The following is a 22,887-nucleotide window of genomic DNA, read 5'->3' as shown; positions in this document are numbered from 1 at the left end:
ACTTTTTTGTTTTGTTTTGTTTTTGTTTTTGTTTTTTCGAGACAGGGTTTCTCTGTGTAGCCCTGGCTGTCCTGGAACTCACTCTGTAGACCAGATTGGCCTTGAATTCAGAAATCTGCCTGCCTCTGCCTCCCAAGTGCTGGGATTAAAGGAGTGTGCCACCACCACCTGGCTGGTCCTATATGTTTTTACCTCAGGTTTGAAGTACACTGACTTTTTAAAAGACTAGTTAATGGTTCTCAACCTTTGGGGGTCAAGCAATACTTTCCAAGTGGTTTTCTAAGACCATCATAAAACACAGATATTTACATTATAGTTCATAACAGTACCAAAATTACAGTTATGAAGTAGCAATAAGGTAATTTATGGTTGGGAGAGTCACACAACATGAGGAACTGTATTGAAGGGCAGCAGCATAAGGAATGCGAGAACACAGCTGTAGATGTTTAAAGGCCACAGCAATTGCTGGATACTATGCTGCTGGAATGTGGGCACCCTTGAGAGGTTGAGGCACAACAATCGCTTGGATTCTAGGCCAGGATGGGCAGCACAGGGAAAGCCTAACTTAAAAGGAGAGAAGGCTCAGTAGTTAAGAGACCTGACTGCTTTTCCAGAGGTCCTGAGTTTGATTCCCAGCAATCACATGTTGGCTCACAATCATCTTTAAAGGGATCTGATGCCCTCTTCTGGTGTGTCTGAAGACGGTAACTCATGTACATAAAATAAATAAATAATTAAAAAAACATTAACAATAAACCCCAAAATCCTTCAAAAGTCTATAGAAATACATAAGGCACAGGATAGACCAGAAACTGAATGGCATCTGCTTTTTCTTACCTCAATTGATCCAGTAATTCTTCAGTTTTAGTTGTTTGTTCTTTTATAAATTCTATCTGAGCAAGGGTCTGAGTTTTCTGTGTCTCTACTTCTAAGATCTTTCTGCAAATAAAACCAGGTATTCACAGAAAAAGTAGTTGTTAGTGAGTTCAGAATAGTAACAAAATCTTTGGGAGGTGGGGAAGATGACTCAGTTGATAAAGTTTCCCTGTGAAATCTTAGGGAGCTGAGTTTGGATCCGTGGCACCCAGGAAAGACAAAGCAAAGTGTTGTAAAAGTGTTGGGACAGATCCTTCAGAGACAGACGAATCCTGGTGCTTGCTGGCCAGTCAGTCTAACCATTTGTTGAGCTCTGGGTTCAAGAGAAATTCTGTCTTAAAAGCTAAGGTAGAGGTTGGCTATGGAGGTGCACACCTTTGACCCCACCACTGATGGCAGAGGCAAGCAAATCTTTATGGGTTCAAAGCCTATCTCATCTACATACTAACCTTGAATTACAGCAATCTTTATAACTCAGCCTTCTGACTGCTACGATTATATTATAAGCATGTGCCAACACACCCAGAGTTCTGTCAACGTAATTTCGGTTGAACATTACTATCTGTCAAATTAATGTTTATCAACTCAAATTTATTGGTTTTGTCATTATTTACATGTAATTTCTTATTTTAAAATGTATTTATTTTGCGTGTGCGCACGCGCGCGCATGCATATATGTGTGTGTGTGTGTGTGTGTGTGTGTGTGTGTGTGTGTGTGTGTATGTGTGTGAGAGCCTGCAGCTAGCTCCCTATGTAGACCAGGTGGAGCACATCTGGTGACTTCATATTTTTTAACATTCAACTGTTAGCTGACCTTTGAAGCTCCTCTTCTTCAGTTTTCAGCTGTTCCAGTTCTATGAAAACAAAAAAACGAAACAAGCATAAAAAGGACACCAGAAGAAACTTGAAACATAATCACTTAGCTTACTGAAAATTAAGACCTAACCTAATCACAGCTAACATGTAAACGAAATCAACAGTGCTTTTCTCTCTGGCCTTATCACCTTAACTAAGTTAGTTACCTTTCTCTGCATTTCTTATTTCTGAATCCCATTCTTCCATGGCAGCATTTTTCTCTTCGTTCTCCAAATTCTTAGTTTCTAAGGTAAACATCGAGCATTAGAAATATATTAAATAACATGAAATATTGGGAATATTTCACAAATACCCATCCTCTGCCAAAAAGTAGGGGTACACTCCTTGGCACCCATCCTTGCCCCACAAACTGGCCCCACTGAGTCCTGAACTATAATTTCAAAAATTTTTGGTATCAGATAAGTGAACTCGGAGCTAAGGGCTGTGATCTCATCTTGTACTTAAAACATTTATTATTATTATTATTATTATTATTATTATTGTGTGTGTATGGATGTATTGTGTGAGTGTGGGTGAGCACTAGAGGTCAGCAGACAACTTTTGGTAGTCATTTCTTTCCTCCTATTTGGGTTCATCAGCAAGCTTAAGTAGCAAGTATTGCTGATGCTTTTCTAGTACCTTTGAGACAGCCTTGTTCAGGCCAGCCATAAACCTGTGATCTTCCTGCCAAAGTCTCCCAAGTAACTAGGATAGCAGGTATGTCACCATGTCAAGTTTGTCTCAAGTTAGCTTTGAAATTTTTTTCCTAGCTGGGCAGGGGTGGCACATGCCTTTAATCCCAGCACTTGGGAGGCAGAGGCAGGTAGATTTCAGAGTTCGAGGCCAGCCTGGTCTACAGAGTCAGTTCCAGGACAGCCAGGGCTATACAGAGAAATCCTGTCTCGAAAACAAAACAAATCAAAAAAGAAACTTTTTTCCTTTTTGAAACAGGGTCTCATATAGCACAAGCTGACCCCTGAGTAAGCTGATGATTAACTCTTGATCATCCTGTCCTTACCTTCTGAGGACTGGGATTAAAGTGCCTACTCCAACCTTGAATTTTACCTCAAAATACTCTCCCCGCCTTTTTAAAAAGATTTATTTTATTTTATATGAGTGCACTGTAGCTGTCTTCAGACACAACAGAAGAGGACATCAGATCCCATTACATCTGGTTCTGAGACACCATGTGCTTGCTGGGAATTGAATTCAGGATCTTAGGAAGAGCAGTCAGTGCTCTTAACCCCTGAGCCATCTCTCCAGCCCTGTCCCCTTTATTTTGAGATAGGGTTTCACTACCTAGCTCAGGCTGGTTTGGAATTCATTATGCAGACTCTAACTCAGCCTCCAGTGCTTGAGGTTACAGATGTTCACCATGACAACCAGTTTGCATTACTCATCTATTCAAACCTGAATGAGCACCAGGCTAGCTTACCCCATGGGAGGCTGTCCTAGGCCTAGCCCTAATGACAAACCTAGCTTAGAAGACATTCCCTCCTGTTCTCTATTTTACTTTATCTCTATCTTCAAACCCATGTAATTGGTATGAGTTTTTTACATGTATTAATTTTGAATGGTCTATTGTTCTCTGTGTGTGCATGAACACACATTTATCTGTGCCACACGAACCCCAGCAGAATCTGTGTGTAACAAGTCCCACAGACTGAGGGGAAAACTTCAAAATGAGGTCTCTTGGAACTGGTTGTGAAACTCTTAGCCAGAGCAAAATATTGAGCTGTAGTTCTCATGACAATTAATCTGTTTTGTTTTCTTTTATTCCTTTTCTTATTTACATGTTCTTGGTAGCCTAGGCCAAGATCTTAAACAAGAATAATGTGTAAGATACCATCCCTTGAGATAGGGTCAGTAACATGACCTTATTGCTGGGGAAACCAACACTTTACTTTATAATTCATTTACAAAATTATATAGTAGTATTATGAAAGATAAAAACATTCCCAACATAAAATTTTATATGACTACACTTGTGTCATCTGAGGTGGGCTTCAGTATATGGTAAAGAAAGCCTTAAATAGAAAGAATTAAAAATTTAAATTTATGCATTGAAGATTTATAAAAAATCAAACATTAGATGTTAAATAATCGTTGACCATAAAGATTTATTAACCTGCTCTTAGAAATATGCCACTAGCTTTGGATGGCTGCTGCACTGAATATATCCTTTCAGAGTTGTAAGGTTTGGATGATTTCTATTAATAATGATGTTACCTGTTCTGTTTGTGATTCACTGAATACATCTTTTCAGTGTTGTAATGTTTGTTGAATTTTTTTTTTTCCTTTACTGTGCCAAATGATAATGATGGTATTTGTGATTGCTTCACTGAACACATTTTCTAAGAGTTGTAATATTTGGGTTTTTTTAAATGTATAAAACCCCCTGTTTGAGAGCTGCAAAATACACTCAGATTCGAATTGCCTCTGTGTTTGTTTCTGTTTGTCACTGCTGAATCCTCACCCACCTAGCCTTGGAGGACCCTCATCTCAGGGACCCACATAGCCTGCTGGGGTGGTCCATGGCATATCTGTGTATGTGCTATAAAGAAACTGTTTTACTTTGTAGTTCAGGCCGGCCTCATACTCATAGCAATTCTCCTGCCTCAGCTTTTCAAGAAATGGGATTAGTGATGTGAACCATGCCTGGCTTTTCTTCTTTTCTTTTTGTTCCTATTCATCTTTTATATTTTAGCTATAAAGTCTTTTATATATAGGTAGGGCTGCTTTGACCTCTTAACTAGATCAGATTTCTATTGAAGTATCTCAGTACCTTATAATATCACCTACAAAATTTACTATGAAATTACTTTTGGGGGAAGGATATTTTGGTGTTTTTGGTTTTTTGAACAAAGGTCTTGTGTAATATATGCTAGCTTCAGACTCCTGATCTTCCTGACTCCATCTCCTACAGGCTGAGATGCCAGTATGTAATACCATACCTAGCTCATTTGTTTAGTGTCTACAGTTGCTTCTGGATTAAAAGTTCATAAGGAGCTGGGCATGGTAGTGCATGTATATAATCTCAGTCCTGCGGAGGTAGAGGAAGAAGCATCAGGCATTTAAGGACACTCTTGACCACTTTAGAAGTCAGTATATCCTACATGATAGCCTGTCCAAGGGAAAAAAAAAGGTTCCACAAGGGCCTGTTTTGGTTACTAGTGTGTTCTTATTTCTGAGTACCATCATATAAAAGGTACAAACTAAATAAATGGGAAAATGAGTAATGAGAGAAGAAAGGGGCAGCCATTTAGTGCTGCCTAAAGAGGGGGCCAAAGCACAGCTGCTGGGTTTTTCTTCTGTGATTTTTTTCAGTCCCAATAAGATCAAATCCAATGACTTGAAAATACTCTGCCACTGAACTCCATCCCCAGCCTTGTTATTTATATTTGCTTTTTATATGTTGTGTAGAGAGGCTTTTAAACAAATTTATTATTTGTAAATAGGTGTTTTGTCTGTGTACCACATGCATGCCTGGTGCCCTCTGAGGTTAGAAGAGGGCATTAGGTTCCCATGAGTGCTGGGAATAGAACTTAAGATCCTCTGGAAGAGCAGCCAGTGCTCACACACTGTTGAGTCATCTTTCTAGCCTTTCTCTCCCCCTTTCTGAAGGATCTCCTATTGTCCAGGGTAGCCTAGAACTCAACAGTAACCCATGCCATCCCAAGATGAAGGCAGTCTTCTTGCCTTGGCCTAATGACTGCTGGGACTGCAGTGCTGAGCCACACATACCCAGTGATTTTCTGCCCCCCCCCCCTTTTTTTGTTTTGAGTCTTAAGTCCCTCAGAATGACCTTGAACTTATTTATATAGCTGAGGAAGACCTTGAACGTGAGGCAAGATGTTCCTCCTGCCTCAGCCTTTAGCATGCTGGGGTCATATGTACACTCATACCTGGCTTCATCAGATGTGGTTTGGGGATGGAACCCAGGGTTCTGTGCATGTTAAGCAAACACTTAAGAAACCAAACCACATCCCTACCCATGCTTTAAAAAGGACAGTGAGGTAAGTAAATTAAAAGGAAATGGATATGATAAGGAGTCAGAAATATAAGATTACTGAGAAGACATAATAGAAATCATTTACTTAATTGATTTTGATTTTTTTTTTTTTTAAAGAGATAGTATCTTGCTATATAGGACTGGCTAGCCTGGTACTCACTATGTAGTTCAGGCTGGCCTCCTTAGAAAATCTGCCTCATGAGTGCTGATATTACAGGGTATGCATTACCACACCTGGCAAAATCAATTTAGATGGGAAGATTGGTGTTAGGTGAAAGAAAAGAAGAAAAAAATAATGAATAAACAAGATTAAAGGTCTAGTTTTTTTGTTAATAGTAAGTTTGGAAGGTCTAGTCTAACGGCTTCTATTTCTTTTTTTTTTTTATTAAGATTATTTATGTATGTGAGTACATTGTCACTATCTTCAGACACACCAAAAGAGGGCATAAGAGCCTGGCGGTGGTGGCACACGCCCATAATCCCAGCACTCTGGGAGGCAGAGGCAGGTGGATTTCTGAGTTCAAGGCCAGTCTGATCTACAGAGTGAGTTCCAGGATAGCCAGGGCTACACAGAGAAACCCTGTCTCGGAAAAAATCAAATCCAAAAAAAAAAAAAAAGAGGGCATAAGATTCCATTATAGATGGTTGTGGGCCATCATATGGTTGCCGGGAATTGAACTTAGGACCTCTGGGAGAGCACTCTTAACCATTGAGCTATCTCTCCAGCCCCTGTCTACATTTATTATGAAGTAGAAAGTAAAGTAATAAAGAGGTAAGTTATTTTAAAACTATGGTATTCATATATTAATTTTCAATTAAATTCAGGATGCATGAATTAGACACTTTTTCTATGCAATTCACAATGCTAGGGAAGTTTTAAAAAACACAGAAGAAAGCATGCTAATTTTACCTCCATGGAGCTTACAATTTTTATTTTTGTTTTATGTGTATCTCTTTGTAGGTGGTGTGTGTGTGTGCACACAGTAACAGGTGTGCATAAATTTGCATGTGCCTGTGTGTATGTGTGTGTGTCTGAGGATGCCAGAAAAGGGTGTTGGATTCCCTGGAACTAGAGTTATAGTCAGTCATGAATCACCTGGTCTGGGTACTTGATGGGTTAGTTTGAGTAAGAGAGGCCCACACAGGAGGAAAAGCCCAGAATTAAAGAACAGAATTTGAGTCAGGTGTTGTAATACCTCAGAAAGTGAGTAAAATTTAGAAGAAAAGAACAATCAGCAGTGTCAAAAAAGGAAGCAGACTAAGGACCAGGAACATGAACTCTGATGAGTATCTGAGTATGGAATTCTGTGATCTCTGAGAAGACAAAGGAAAGCAAAACTAAAAGCTGGTATTAGAAGAGACCAAAGAAGATGGCTAAGTAATTTCCAGATGGAGATAATTTATCTATTAAAGATATGGGCCAATGAGACAGTTCATCAGATAACGTAAGCCTGAGTTAGATCTCAGAAACCCAGAATGGAAATAGAAGAGAACTGACTCCCAAAAGCTGTCATGTGACCTCCATATATCCCCCATGGCACATGCACTGTGGGAACACATACAAAATAAAAGTGTGGGTAGGGGTTGGAGAAATGGCTCAGCAGTTAAGAGCTCGGACTACTCTTCCAGAGGACCAAGTTTGATTCTTAGCACCCACAATACAGCTCACAATCATGTCACTCCACTTCCAAGGGATCTGACACCCTCTTCTGGCCTCCGTGTGCTCATGTAAGTAAAACACCCATACACTTAAAGTAAAATAAAAATCTCAGAAATAAATATATAATCTTAAAATTACATACACTAAGAAACAAACAAACAAAATACACAAACAAGTATGATTAAAAAATAAAAACCAAAACCCCAGAATACTAGGCATGGAGGCACACACTTGTAACACCAGCATTTAGGAGGCAAGGCTAGAGGATCATAAGTTCAAGAGTAGCTCAGGCAAATTCCAGGCCACCCTTGGCTATACAGACTCTGTCCCCCAAATAAGCAAAAGCATGCAAGATTATGATATAGGTTATGAAGAGCTTTGCAAAAGAACTCAATTTCTTTGACATCTCTTCTTTACTGTTATGAATGATTATAGAGAACCAGGTCTTATTATCATTTTTCATTACATTTATTTATTCTGGAAGGTAGGTTATGCACCACAGCATATGCCTATGGAGATCAGAGGAAAACACGTGGGAACCAGTTCTCTTCTTCTACCATGTGGGCCCCAGGAGTCAGGCTTGGTGGCAAGCACCTTTATGCAATGAACCAACTCATTAGCCCAAAAAAGGGCTTTATTTTGCTCCAATTTAAAAACTCAAGCTGCTAAAAATAGCATAGTAAGACCAAATTTTCTAACTTATAGAAGCATTTATAGAAAAGTATGCTCTAAGTGTGTGTAGTTCGAGGGGTTGAGCCTAAGGCGTCTTACACCATAGGCAAGCATTCCGTCACTGAGCACTCTCCTCAGCCCTGGGGAAGCACTCCTTACCTGCTTCCACATCAGCGAGACAGTCACTGAGCTGCCTGAGGATGGTGGCCAGCTCATTTAGTTTTATCTGAAGTTTCTTCTTCTCATTCTAAACACAAAATATTATAGATTGTAAAGCTTAATCTCCAAACAATACTTTAATAGTTCAATTACTGTCGTGACTATAAATGGGTAAATCTTGCTTTCCTTTTTTATATGGCAATATCAGTAACTGAACATGCTGGTCACATGATCTACTGCTGCCCTTTATTCCTACCCACTTTTTTTCACTTTTTATTTAAAGTCACAGTCTTACAATTAAATTGCCTAGGCTGATGCTGAACTTGTGATATTCCTGCCTTGGACTTCCAAGAAGCTAGGATTACAGTCCTGTGGCACCAAACTGGCATGAACAGACAAATCTTGGGGGTCAAGACTTTTTTTTTTTTGAGACAGGGTTTCTCTGTGTAGCTCTGGATGTCCTAGAAGTTACTCTGTAGACCAGGCTGGCCTCGAACTCAGAAATCCACCTGCCTCTGCCTCCCAAGTGCTGGGATTAAAGGCGTGCAGCACCACCGCCTGGCTAGAGGTCAAGACTTTTTAATTTAAAAAGACAAATGAAGTTATTGTGTATTTCTCTTTATTATAGCATTTCTTTTCTATATGTGTTTCATGAGCTGTATGAATATTGATATTTATTGCTTTAAAAGGGGTTAATTGTTTTTTCTGTGATGAGATGGGCACTGACCAAACAGAACTACAGCCTTTATGTGTGTGTTTTAGTTTGTTTGATTGTTTGTATTGCTATTATTATTGAGACAAGTTCTTGATATGTGATCCAGAACTTATGGCAATACTCCTGCCTCAGTTTCCTGTAGGTATGTGCAACAGCACAACTATGTTTGAATTTTTATAGAAGATGACACTGTATCTAACCCTTCCTGTATTTGCCGGCACTTCGTAAGCAGAGTAGGGTGCCTGGGCTTGTGCTGTGCGCTTACCTACATGCTCTGTGCACATGCCTACATGCTCTGTGCGCTTACCTACATGCTCTGTGCGCAGGCCTACATGCTCTGTGCGCATGCCTACATGCTCTGTGCGCAGACCTACATGCTCTGTGCGCATGCCTACATGCTCTGTGCGCAGGCCTACATGCTCTGTGCTCAGGCCTACATGCTCTGTGCTCAGGCCTACATGCTCTGTGCACAGGCCTACATGCTCTGTGTGCAGGCCTACATGCTCTGTGCACATGCCTACATGCTCTGTGCACAGGCCTACATGCTCTGTGCGCATGCCTACATGCTCTGTGCACAGGCCTACATGCTCTGTGCGCATGCCTACATGTTCTGTGCACAGGCCTACATGCTCTGTGCACATGCCTACATGCTCTGTGCACAGGCCTACATGCTCACGCTCACTGGCCCCAGCATCCCACTTCTGTCTCTCAAATGGGAGACTGAACAAATGCTAAGCAAATTTTCTACCACTAAGCTACAATCTCAGCCCTATGTGTAAAGCCTTTTTAAAAGAAAAAGGATAAACACATGCATATACATATGTAACTGAATATGCATATAAAGATAATACTGCCTTCTGTATGAACAGGGACACAGAACGCAAGTATTTTATTTCAATGTGTAAAATGGATGACAAACATGAGACATAGCCCATATTAGTAACTATATTTCATTTTATTCCTAATGTCAAAGGTTGAAGCTATTGATTACTAGAACCTCACTTTTTATAAACAAATTTTTATCCAAGCCTCACTTACATATCTCCTAAGAAGCATTCCATATTTTATATCTACTATATATTACTATATATCAACCATCTCAAATTACCTCAGCTGAATGCACCAATTTGCCATACAGAGCCACTTTTCCTTGGTGAGTGAAGACTTTTGTCATCTTGGTATAACGTGATTTTATTTTGTTAAGGTAAATTCCATAGTTCTTCAGCTGTATGAGAGAGTTAAAAAGTACATGTCTGATAAGGGAAGCAGGGTCTGGGAAGACAGCTTCAATTGCCAGTGCTGGGCTTTGCCTAATCTATATTCAGATTCCTAAGGCAAGAACTTCTCATTTGCAAATTGGTTAATCTGGAAGTCATTATACAGACCAGGTTGGTCTTAAATGTGAGTCCTTCTAGCTTCCACCTCTAAAGTGCTGTGATCACAGGGATATGCCACCACCCTTAGGCTTTGCATATCTATTTAAGAATATAATCAAAGACTTTGATTCTTTTACTTATTTTATAAGCTAGAAAATGATTGGCTCTTAATTAACAAAGCATAATTATATATTAGGGTACATGTAAATAGCTAATCAATTAAAGAAAATCTTCATTTAAATCAAAGGGAAAATGCAAATAAAAAGCTGGGAACATTATATATATATATTTTACATGTTAAATTAGATATCACCATTAGAAAGGTTATATTTACAATTACTTGGTAATAATTAGATAAGACCACAGCAACACATTAGATCTAAGACTAAATTAAAGAACTCCATACTATCAAGTCACAGTTCTTTTTTGTTTGTTTTTTGACACAGGGTTTCCTTGTGTAGTCCTGATTGTACTGGAACTAGCTCTATAGTTCTGACTGGCCTTGAACTCAGAGACCCACTTGCCTCTGCCTTCCAAGTGCTGGAATAAAATGTTCGGCATATCACCACAGCAGGCTAAGCAACAGTTCCAAATGTATCAAAATGTGTCAATTCTTATTCAGAAAAATGGCATAAAAATACCTCTTCATCAGAGTAGTCTTTCACTTTTTCCCACAAGTTTCTATTTACATCCGCCAATAGTTTATCTTGATTCAATACAGATACCTTTAATCTAAAATAAACAATATTAATACAGTATTTAGAATTCTGTTTGAATAAACCAGTTTAAATATACATTCAAACAATTATTTGTTTTATTTTTCCTAATTCACTCAGGAAACACAGCTAGCATGATTATTAAACATTTAAAGAATAAAGGTAACAATGTCAAGTTGATCTGAATGTGGTTCACCACAAGTTTAATCCCGGTACTTAGAAGGCAGAGGCAGTCTTATCTCTGTAAATTCAAGGACAACCTTGCCTACAGAGAGAGTTCCAGGCCAGCCAGGGCTACAAAGACAAATCCTGTCTTGAAAAACACACAAAGAAACAAATAACCAAAGTGAATGTACAGTGATGCTGGGAAGTGGGATAGATCCCAGAGTCAGAGAGGCCAGAGTCCTTTAGAGAGCCCAGGAGGCCCTGGTACCTTGAGGGGGTGCCAGGCCTTGGAGGGGATGGAGATGGCAGTAGGAGAGGGTACTACTTAAATTTATGAATTACTAAGGTTCCAGCTCCCAGGGTGTTCAGCAAAAAAAAAGCAAAGACTTGGTTTTGAATCTTAGGACAGATCTAGGCTGAGGTCCTGAGACTCTTAGCCTCCATGGGCCTGGTAGATCAGACCAGGGCTCCCAAAGCCTAGTCCTCCCATCCTGGGATTCTCAAACTTCCCTCAATGACTTACTCATCATTGCCCCATCTCCCCAATACGTTTTGGGATTCACCACGTCTTTGCATGCCTACTAACAGCTTAGGCTCCAAACTCAAGAGGTCAGCATCCCAGCCTCTGGAGGCTCCGCAGGCTCACTTTACCCCACCATCCATCTTCATTCAGGCAGCAGTTGCCAAGATCCTTTAGGGACTTTGCCAGCTCACATCACCCTCACTCCCTAGGGCCTCTTCCTCTCCATGGCTCTGGCCAATAACTCTGAACATCAAGCTTCCCACCCTTGCAGACTCTGTACAGCTATTCCTCAGGGTTTTCTGTTTTGTTTTGCTTTGTTTTTCCTTCCCTCTCAGTTCAGGCATTTGGCTTTTCCAGAAATGACTGCCCCTAGTTCTCCATAGCTGACACTATATACATTAAGGCTAATGTATCCTTACAAGGGATGGTATACACCTGTTCTAAACATTTCAGACACTGGGGCAGGAGGATTGCCTGGAATAGCCAGCCTAGACTTTGGTCTCTTTTGAGGCACTGTCTAAAAAACCAAAATAAAAAAGTACTTATGTATAAGTACTAATTTTAGTGGTTAAGAGCTTGCTATTTGGAGGACCTGAGTTTAGTTCCCAGCATCATCCACACTGGGTGGGCTCACAATTACTGTTAACTCCAGCTCAAGAGACTCCAATACCTGGCTTCTTTAGGCAGCTGTATGCTCTCTCTCTCTCTCTCTCTCTCTCTCTCTCTCTCTCTCACACACACACACACACACACACACACACACTTTAAAATAATAAAAATAATATTTTAAAGTAAAAAAAATTAAAAAGGAGTGGTACAAATCAAAAACTTTCTAACAAGGATTCCTATCACTATTTGCTTACTGTAAGTGAAAACACATTGCTTTCAAGTTTAAGATGTCACTGTATAATCACTATGAAGTTGTAGTGAGTTTTTTTAAGTAAAAGTTCTCAACTGAGCTCAAAGTTTATCTAACTTTTACAAAATAGCATTTGTAAAACATGGTGAAGGTAAGCTGGCATGGTGGCACATACTATGCATATTACGGCTGCTATGAATTCTTAAGACAGGATGAGCTATAAAACATGAGTTCTGTACTGGCCTGGCAATGAGACATTGTTCAAAAAAGAAAACAATAAGAAAGCTGTTATAATTTCAATATTTAGTAATAAATAGAGGGAGTAAATCTCTAAAACAAAAAAGATACTTGTGATACCAAGAATTAGGCTAGACCCTTGTGCATATTTATGCAAATGTTCCATTGAACTATATCCTCAACACAAATTAGAAATTATATATGCAGGCACACATAGGTATAAAAATCAAATAGAACAAATTTAAAGAAACTGCTACTTTTTAAGACTAGATTCCATTTCTTTTTGTTCTTTTTGAAAGATTTCCTTATTTATGTGTATTTGTGTATACTTGAATGCATTTATGTGCACTATGTGCATGATAGAAAGGAAAGAGTTAAAAAGAGGACATTAATCCCCTGAACTGGAGTTACAGGCAGTAGCGAGCTGCTTACTCTTACTGAGGCACCTTCTTTTCACTTTTCAAAGCCCATATTAAGAGTCTTATCTGCTAGAAAAGGAGAAATCATTTGAACTGTAAATAAAAAATATATTGAAAAAAAAAAAAAAGAATCTTATCTGTCTTATTCAGTGATGAACCCTAGTAGTTAGTCAAGATTGTGGCAAACAGCAGGTGCTGAATAAATGTGTTGAATGGACAAAGTAGAATCAGACAAAACTGGTGAATCATAATATTTTGTTTGTTCCTTCTTTTCCCCTTGTTTGTGTGAGTACACAATGTGTATATGTGTACATTACTGTGTGTCTATGGGCATGTGTGTAGAGGTCAGAGGACAACCTCAGATACCACCTGTTTCAGATCAGAGTCCCTTTGTTGTTTTCTGAGGCTGTGTATAGCAGGTTACTTGATCTTTGAACAGCTAGGGTCTCTTGTCTCTGCTTCCATCTTCCAGTAGAGCTCTGAGATTAAAGATGCTTGTGCTAGTCATACATCTTTTACATTGGTGCTAGAGGTCTGATCTCAGGTCCTTTTAACCACACAACAGAGGTCCTCACTGCATTTGTTTATTCTTCTGGAGATAGGGTCTGATTATATAGCAATGAGCTAACCTGGAATACAGTATCACAGAATGGCCATGAACTCACCATTTTTTCCCTTAGTATGAAGATTTTAGGTGTATGTCCCATATCTAGATGAAATATGTAAGTTTTATTTTAAATTTCTTTTAAAACTGCATAAGGGTAGAGAAATGGTCCAGTGGTTAAGAACACTGACCATTCTTCCAGAGGACTAGTTCCAAAGCCAAAGCTCCACTCACATGATAGCTCACCACATAATTCCAATTTAAGGTGATTTGAAGCCCTTGCTGTCCTCCATGGGCACTAGACACACATACATACATACATACATACATACATACATATACATTACACCTACACACACAAATAACTTTAAAACTATATGGTGGGCTGGAGAGATGGCTCAGCAGTTAAGAGCACTGACTGCTCGTCCAGAGGTCCTGAGTTCAAATCCCAGCAACCACATGGTGGCTCATAACCATCCTTAATGAGATTTGATGCCCTCTCCTAGAGGGTCTGAAGAAAGCTATAATTATAAATAAATAAATCTTATTATAATAATAATAATAAATCTTATTATATTAATAAATAAATCTTTAAAAAAATATATGGTTTTTATAGCTAAGGATATAGCTCAGTGGTAGAGTAATTAAATGCCTAGCATTCTCAAAGCCCTTAAGTCAATCCCCGGTATCACACATATACAAAGAAAAAACAAAACAAAAAACCATAACTTAAAAATTATTTGTTTTTTGTTAGACTGGGTCAAAAGTAACTGGAAAGTACTAAAATAACATGAAATAAACATTATTTTGAATTTTAGTTTATCTTAGGAAAAGTAGATTTATAAATAATTTGTAAATCTAGGTATAATACTTAACAAAGATACAAGCATTGAGCTATCTTCTAAGTAAAACTATATTTTTATGTATGTAAATTAAGGGAAAATGTAGCAAAAATTAGAAACACCAACATATCTTTGATTTTGAATATAATACAATTATTATTATTATTATTGTATTTTGAGACAAGATCTCACTTTGCAACCCTGGGTGGCCTTGAATTCAGAGATCTGCCTGCCTCTGCTTCCGAAGTACTAGGATGAAAAAGCCTATGCCATCATACCAAGTAATATATACAATCATTTTTATCAGAAAAGATATCATGTAGACCAGAATGGCCTGGCTTTTCTGTTTCTTAGACTTATTTATTTATTCATATGAATAAATATGTATTGTATTTTGGGGCTTGGAGGCCAAATAGGCATGATGCCTGACTTGCTATGTAGATATTGGAGTCAGAGCTCTTATCTTCATAACAGTGCAGCAAGAGCACATAAACATAAAGTCATCTCTACAACCCAATGGCCTTGAACTCATCATCCTCCTGTCTCCACCTCCCTTCCCCAGTGCTAGGATTACAGTCAGGAATCATATAGCACCCAGTTCACAAACCCAAAACTAAAGTGTGGCAGATTATATCTTGAAGCTGGCAGTCAGGTAGGGGAATAGCAGTTTGAGTCCAGCCTGGTCTACATAGAGAGGTCCAGGACAGCCAGGGATACACAGAGAAACTCTGTCTTGCAGGGGGTGGGAGAATTATATCCTATTGAAGATATTCTATTTCAACTAATTTATATCATAACATTTTGGTTATCTTTTTATTCATTGTGATGTAAAACATTTTGTGTAAATAGTGGCTATTGCTCATGCTATCTATTAGATAGATATCATTATGACGTTATAAAGTGGAAAAGTAAAGTAAATGACTTATGCAAGGCTGTACAGTATTGTAGACAGAACTGAGTTTCTATTCATGTCATACTGCCCGATAATTCCATCGATTTTTCCCATATTTCTGCTGTTCTAATTAAAATACCACACAGACCACTTGTTTATTATAACCGTCAAAAAAAAAATCACAGGGGAAATAAAAACTTTCTTACTCTTCAATCTTTTGTTGAAGAAGCTCACAATCTTCTTTGTAAATCTGTATCTTGGGTCCATAAACATATTGTCTCAACATCAGATCTTCTGTAGTAGGTAATGTGTTTACAGTACACTTAAAAAAAAAAAGTAACCAATCAATCCATCCATCAATCAATCAATCAATCAGAATTGATACCTTTTTCTTTTAAAATCTAAGACAGAACCTTACTACATAGTTTAGGCTGGCCTGGAACTTGTGCTACTCTTCTTTTAGCCTCTTGCCAGGCTTGTGACACCATGTCTACAAAACCAGATGCTGATATTTATTCTTTTCCTTTTTTTTTTTTTTTTTTTTTAAAGAGAGAGTCTCATGAAACTCAGGCTAGACTGAACTCTTATGTAAGTGAAGATCACATTGATCTTCTGATCCTCCCAAGTACTGGAATTATATAGAAGTGCATGATTATAGCTAGCTCAAAACTGGCATTTTGAGGACAATTCCAGATATAAGAACAAATTCAAGTTTTAGAGCGTCTATTTTTTAAAGTCAAACAAACAGGGCTGGGTGTGTAGTTCAGTATAGGGTACATGAGGTTCTGGGTTCAAAGTCCACTCTTCCACAGGTGGTCAGGTGAGCTAAGAATATTGACTTATAGGACTCAAAGTCATTTAAAAATAATCATGAATTATTTTTAAAAAACCAATGGTTAGCAAGGTGGCTCCCATAAACTGTCCCCTGACATCAAAGCATGTACATGCATGTGCATATATACATATCATGCAATAGATAAATGTAATTAAAAAACCAATACCTAAAAATCAAACTTATCAGGAACCACTTTACTTAAAATAGAAAGGAGGAAAAAAAATCAAGACAATAATGGCTCATTCCCATCATCCCAGCATTTAGGAAATGGAGGCTTTGTGATTTCAAAGCCTTCTTCTGCTACATAGCAAATTTCAGGCTACCTTGAACTAGAGACCTCATCTCAACCAACCAACCCACCCACCCACCCACACATTAAAGAATAGTTTGTCATGTTTTACAATTCTAGTTTAAAGACAAATAAATGTATTTAATCTTGTTTTGGAAAAAAAATTAAATAAGCTTTTAATTTCATTACTTAAAATAAAAACTCACTAAATAACACTTCATCCATTACTTATAAGCAGCACAGCACATAGTATGTTATTTTGATACTCTAAACTTTGGACTTATGTGTGAGGCATGCAAGCCACAGCATGAATGTGTGTTGGTTTTCTACCACCATATGGGTCCTGCAGAATCAAACTTAGGCAGTCAGTTTAGTGTCAGGCACCTTTACCCAATATGCCATCTCACTGGCTCAATTATCAGGTTCTTGTTTGTTCGTTTATTTGAGAAATGGTTTCACTGTGAAGCTCTGGCTGGCCTTAAACTCAGAGATTTATACTGCCTTTGCCTCTAAGTGTTAGGGTTGAAGATGTCTGACTACAATCCTCCAGTTCTTTTTTTTTTATTTTATTTTTTGGTTATTTTGGGATTTGTTTTTTTCCGAGACAGGGTTTCTCTGTGTAGCCCTGGCTGTCCTGGAACTCACTCTGTAGTCCAGGCCGGCCTCTAACTCAGAAATCCGCCTGTCTCTACCTCCCAGAGTGCTGGGATTACAGCCACCACCACCACCTGGCTTTGTTTTAGTTTGTTTGTTTGTTTGTTTTTCTGAGACAGGGTTTCTCTGTGTAGCCCTGGCTGTCCTGGAACTCACTCTGTAGACTAGGGTGGCCTTGAATTCAGAAATCTGCCTCCCAAGTGCTGGGATTAAAGGCTTGCACTACCACCGCCTGGCAATCCTCCACTTCTTAAAAAATATTTTTAAATGCATAAAAATCAAAACTACATGTATACTGACTAAAAACAAAATGGCAATAGTAAAATGTAGATGGTGTTTTCTGAACAGTGTTTGATACTAAATGAAACCAAGGTTCTTTGTCAAAGAACAAGAAAAGAAAGAAAAGAAAGTGATGAAAATATTACATTGAATCTCCAGTCAATACAAGGTCAATCTCTTTTTAGTTTGCTTGTCAGTTAAGAGCACTTGTTGCTCTTGTAGAGGACACAGATTTGGTTCCAAGTACCACAGAGTAGCTTACAACTACCTGTGAACTCTAGCCTCAGGAGATCTAATGACCTCTTCTGTCCTCCTTAGGCCCTGAACAAATGTGATCCACAGAACATGCATGCAGATAAAATATTAATAAACATAAAAGAAAAATAAATTTTAAAGATGTAAAACATACAATTATGTATCTAGTAAAATAGCAGAAGTGCCAGTGGATAAAAGGCTCATGTACTGTAGAACATTGGATAGTTATTATTGTACTCAGAGGGTAAGTTAGTTGGTTGTATCTTGAGTTAGAGATTATGTGTACAAGCTATTTTTACTCATTTTGATTAAGTGTACAACTTATATATAAACAATACTTGGAACCGGGCGTGGTAGCGCATGCCTGTAATCCCAGCACTTGGGAGGCAGAGGCAGGCAGATTTGTGTTTGAGGCCAGCCTGGTCTACAGAGTGAGTTCCAGGACAGCCAAGGCTACACAGAGAAACCCTGTCTCAAAAAAACAAACCAACCCCCCCCCCAAAAAAACAAAACAAACAAACAAACAAAAAAAAAACCCAATACTTGGGTATTTCAGGTCAAGGAGTTCTTCAACCTAATTATACTTTAAGGGTTACAGTACTTTAGCTTGAACCTCTCCATAAACATGCAAGGATCAAGGATGACTATAATAGCATCCTCTGCCAGTACAGCCAGCTGAGCTGCTACAGCACACAGAAATATGAGGGAAATACAAACATTTTTCAAGTCTCTTTTCTTTTTGAGCATGACTTGGCTCTATTGACATCAGTTTATTGTTAGTTATACCACTCATGGAGAAAAAAACCTCAAAGATGTCAGACCGGGAGAGCCACAAGCTAGATGCTGACCTGAGATCTTGCCTCCAAAGGCATCTCTGGAATGTTTTAGAGAGATTACAGATGGTATTACAAGTACATCAATGTGAGGAAAGGGAACATCACTGGGGTATGCAAACTCAGGCTGTTAGATTTGGCAGCCTCGAGGCTTCATATAAGTAGGCAGGCCTCTATCAACTGAGCTACATCCCTTTTTAACTAACAACAACAAAGACAACAAAGCATGATATATTTTAGCTAAGATGAATATTTTGCCAAGAAATTGCACTTACTTTGGCTGAGAGAGTGCTCTGCCTAGGTTTCTGTATTAAGATGTGGACCTGAAGAAGTATGAAGAACTCCTTTATTGTAATTTGTCCATCCTTGAGTTTCTAAAAACAAAACAAAAAAAAGGACTTTATACGAACACTCAAAGTAAATTCACTTTGACTCTAACAACATCATTCATTTCTAAACAGCTTTATCTACCTATGAACACTCCAAGTAAATTCACTTTGACTCTAACGACATCATTCATTTCTAAACAGCTTTATCTACCAAGTTATGGAAATAGCCAAACTTCTTTCGGAAGTCCTGAGTTCAATTCCCAGTAACTATATGGTGGCTCTCAACCATCTATAATAGGATCTTAAACCCTTTTCTGGCATGCAGGTGTATATGCAGATAGAGCATGCATATACATAAAATAAAAAAATAAATAAATTTAAAAAAAAAACAAAAGATATCCCTCTGTAGTTCAAATTTGTTATGCAGCCCAGTATAGCCTAGAATTCACAATCTTAGTCTCTCTAGTGCTGGAATGAGAGGTGCCAACCACCAAACCCAGTCTAACAAAATTTTAAGGTTATTTAAAATAGTTTTCAAAAGGCAAAACATTTTTAATGTCTTAAAAATCTTAATTTCTACTAATTAAGGTCAAGGTGCTTGATCTCTCCAAAACTCACATTAATTCCCAAGGTCATATGTCAATAGTATGCAGAGGATGATAACTGGATGAAGTCATAATATTAGGGCCTACAGGACATTAATGGCTTTATAACCAACTTGGTAAGCTATTGCCATGAGATGCTGTGGGTCACTTGGAGATTCTACACCATACCTCCAGCCTAGCAACCTCATCACATGCTGAGCTTGTGGCTATACTTTACAAAGCTTAATGAATCACAAGCTGGCTGTATAAACTCCCCAGTTTGTGTGGTATTCAGTTATTATAAGAGAGAACAGACTAATATAATACTTGATATAACTACTTTGTTAACAAAGAAATCAAACCTTCTATATATTTGAAATACTTTATAATTTTAAAAATTCTAAGGGTGGAGATATAACCCAGTTGTAAATTACTTGCCTAGCATCCATGGATTCCCAGTACCACATAAAATTTGGCATGTGGCCCATGTATATAATCCTAACACTCTGGAGGTATAGGCAGAAGGATCAAAAATTTCAGATAAATATTAAGTTTGAGGCCAGCTGTGACATATGGGAACAACCTCAAGAACAAAACACTAAGCCAGATGTGGTGGCACACATTTGTAATTCTAATACTTGGTGGTGGAAGCAAGAAGATCAGGAAGTTCAAGGCCAGTCCTGGCTACATAGAGAGTTTAAGGCTAGTCTCAACGCCTGAGATCTTGTCTCAAAAAACAATAGGGCTGGAGAGATGACTCAGCTGTTAAGAAAGAGCACTGGCTGCTCTTCCAGAGGTCCTGAGTTCAATTCCCAGCAATTACATGGTGGCTCACAGCCATCTGTAATGGGATCCAATGCCCTCTTCTAGTGTCTAGAAACTGACAGTGTACTCACATACATAAAAATAGAGAGATAGAAAAAAAAGCCAACAAAAGACACTTAAAAATAGTGTTATTAAAAGTGAAAAATAAAGCTAAGTGGTGGTGGTACATAACTTTAATAACAGCACTCAGAGGCAGAGGCAGGTCCATCTCTGAGTTCCAGGATACTCAGGGCTACACATAGAAATCTGTCTAAGAAAAAATAACATAAAAAACAAACAAACAAACAAAAAACAGCAAGACATAAGTCATTGTGGTGGTACACATGCCTTTAATCCCAGGACTTCAGAGGCAGATGCAGACATATCTCAGGGAGTTTGAGGTCAGCCTAATCTACATAGTGAGTTCCAAGCTAGCTAGGGCCACAGAGAAAGGTGCTGTTTCAACACAAAGAAACAAAATAAAAACCTCAGTGAGAAATAGCAACCCAGAGGATGGCTCAGCAGACAAGGGCACTCAACACCAAGTCTGATAACCTGAGTTCAATCCCTGAGTCCCACATGCTGGAACGAGAGATCAATTTCTGCAAGTTGTCCTCAGACTGCCACATGTGCAGTATGGCATACATGCACTCAAACACATACACACAAAATAAATAATAAATGTAAAAACAATTAAAATGAGAAATACACTAACATACCTCCCTCAAAGTCTCTTCACAGATAGTGTCACCAAGAAACTGTGACTCCATTTGGCTATTATGCTGTGCTAGAAACAAAGCAAAATTTATGTAAATGGTAAGCAAGTCAAAACTAAACTGTAAAACTTGAAATGGTGGTGAACACCTTTAGTCCCAATACAGAATAGGCAGAAGCTGGCAGATCTCTGAGTTTAAGGCAAATCTGGTCTACATCACAATTCTAGGCTGCCAAAACTACAGGTAGTGAGACCTTGTACCAAAACCAAATGAACAAATACTAAAATGTAACGTTAATTTTAATTATCTTTCAGATTTATGAGCTGTTCATGATCCTGATGCATCCTATGTACTAGGATGTTTCTGGGAAGCTTTTTACTTAAGAAGACAAAATATCTGTAAGATAGCTTTAAGGTTCCATTCGATGTTTCCCCACTTTATTTTCTTTTGGAAGAAATAAACTATTTATCTGCAATATAACCCTTGTCATTTCATTACAATTTTTTTTAAAATCAAAAGTGAAATATTATTTATCAACACTACAACACTGAAAGGATTTATATAACATCCAAATACTTCCTAAATTGAAATATATTAATCAAAGATTCAAATAACTGTTATTATTTAGCCCTCATAAGTATCTTACTGCTGACATCCATAGAGAGTCCATCAGATTTGATTGAATCTAGAGAGCTGCTGCAACTAGAAGGGGTCCTGCTCAAGCTTTTCAGCAATACACTGTTGACATTTTTATTGATATCCTCTTCAGTATGATTATCCATAATCTGAAATTACCAAAGAAACATCAGCATAAAAGCCAGTTAAAAGTAAAGACACTGATCTAGTGTGTAGGAGATATACAATATTTGAACAAAATACTAATTTTCATAAAATCTAGTCAGATATAAGTGTTATATTACTATTATAAGTTAGTTTCTCAAAGCTTTGGCTATTTTCTTATCACCTCACCTCAGAGCAAACTCCCGCAACACGAAATCATCTTCTGTACTTACTTATATTGTTTTTGTATACATACACATACACATAGATAGACAGATACCTATCTATCTATCTATCTATCTATCTATCTATCTATCTATCTATCTATCTATCTATCTATCTATCTGAAGCCTTACTTCAACTTATAACCAGGCTGACTTCAAGCTTGTGATCCTTCTGCTTGAGTTTCCTGAGTGCTGGAATATTAGGCATGTGCTATTATAATCTGACTACTTATGTGGTTGTTTTTCTAAGGATTTGTTTTCATTTTTAATTATGTACAGGTGTTTATATGTGCGTGGAGGTATATACCTATAAATGCAGGTATCTGAAGAGTCCAGGAAAGGATGCTGGATCTCCTGAAGTTACAAGCAATTATGAGCCACCTGATATGGGTCCTGAAAACTGAACTTGAGTATTCTAAAAAATTGTTCTTAACCACTGAGCCACCTCTCCAACCCTACTTTATGTGGTTTTTAACAGGAGTTTACAATCTTAAAGCATTTCTAGTTTTCATTTTCCCACATAGAAAACTGGAAGTGAATGAGAAGTTTTAGTTTTTCCACAGTAGCCAAATGAGGATTTTCCTTTTTGAAAAGAAATGGTCTTTCAGGGCTGGAGAGATGGCTCAGTGGTTAAGAACACTAGCTGCTCTTCCAGAGGTCCTGAGTTCAATTCCTAGTACCACATGGTAGCTCACGACCATCTATAAGGGAATCTGATGCCCT

General features: G+C 38.1%; 1 protein-coding gene across 3 annotated transcripts in view; it reads right to left on the bottom strand.

Annotated features, from left to right (window-relative positions):
- Nucleotides 1-22,887, bottom strand: part of Knl1 (kinetochore scaffold 1) — a 58,869-nt gene that overhangs the window by 9,409 nt on the left and 26,573 nt on the right. For 2 of the 3 annotated variants that reach the window (XM_052183255.1, XM_052183256.1), the window contains 10 exons: nt 21,807-21,945; nt 21,164-21,231; nt 19,003-19,101; nt 15,789-15,904; nt 10,967-11,057; nt 10,058-10,174; nt 8,235-8,322; nt 1,899-1,976; nt 1,691-1,730; nt 838-939 (listed from right to left, as the gene is read on the bottom strand). In XM_052183255.1, coding sequence (XP_052039215.1) covers nt 838-939; nt 1,691-1,730; nt 1,899-1,976; nt 8,235-8,322; nt 10,058-10,174; nt 10,967-11,057; nt 15,789-15,904; nt 19,003-19,101; nt 21,164-21,231; nt 21,807-21,945 — 938 coding nt within the window. Of the gene's footprint in view, nt 1-837; nt 940-1,690; nt 1,731-1,898; nt 1,977-8,234; nt 8,323-10,057; nt 10,175-10,966; nt 11,058-15,788; nt 15,905-19,002; nt 19,102-21,163; nt 21,232-21,806; nt 21,946-22,887 lie in introns of those variants that run through there. The other variant, XR_007977922.1, reaches the window with a different exon arrangement.

This window comes from Apodemus sylvaticus, chromosome 5 (assembly GCF_947179515.1).
Source record: "Apodemus sylvaticus chromosome 5, mApoSyl1.1, whole genome shotgun sequence".
In the NCBI taxonomy this organism is placed as follows: domain Eukaryota; kingdom Metazoa; phylum Chordata; class Mammalia; order Rodentia; family Muridae; genus Apodemus; species Apodemus sylvaticus.
The sequence above is the reverse complement of the archived record's forward strand: the minus strand, read 5'-3'. Positions and strand labels throughout refer to the sequence as shown.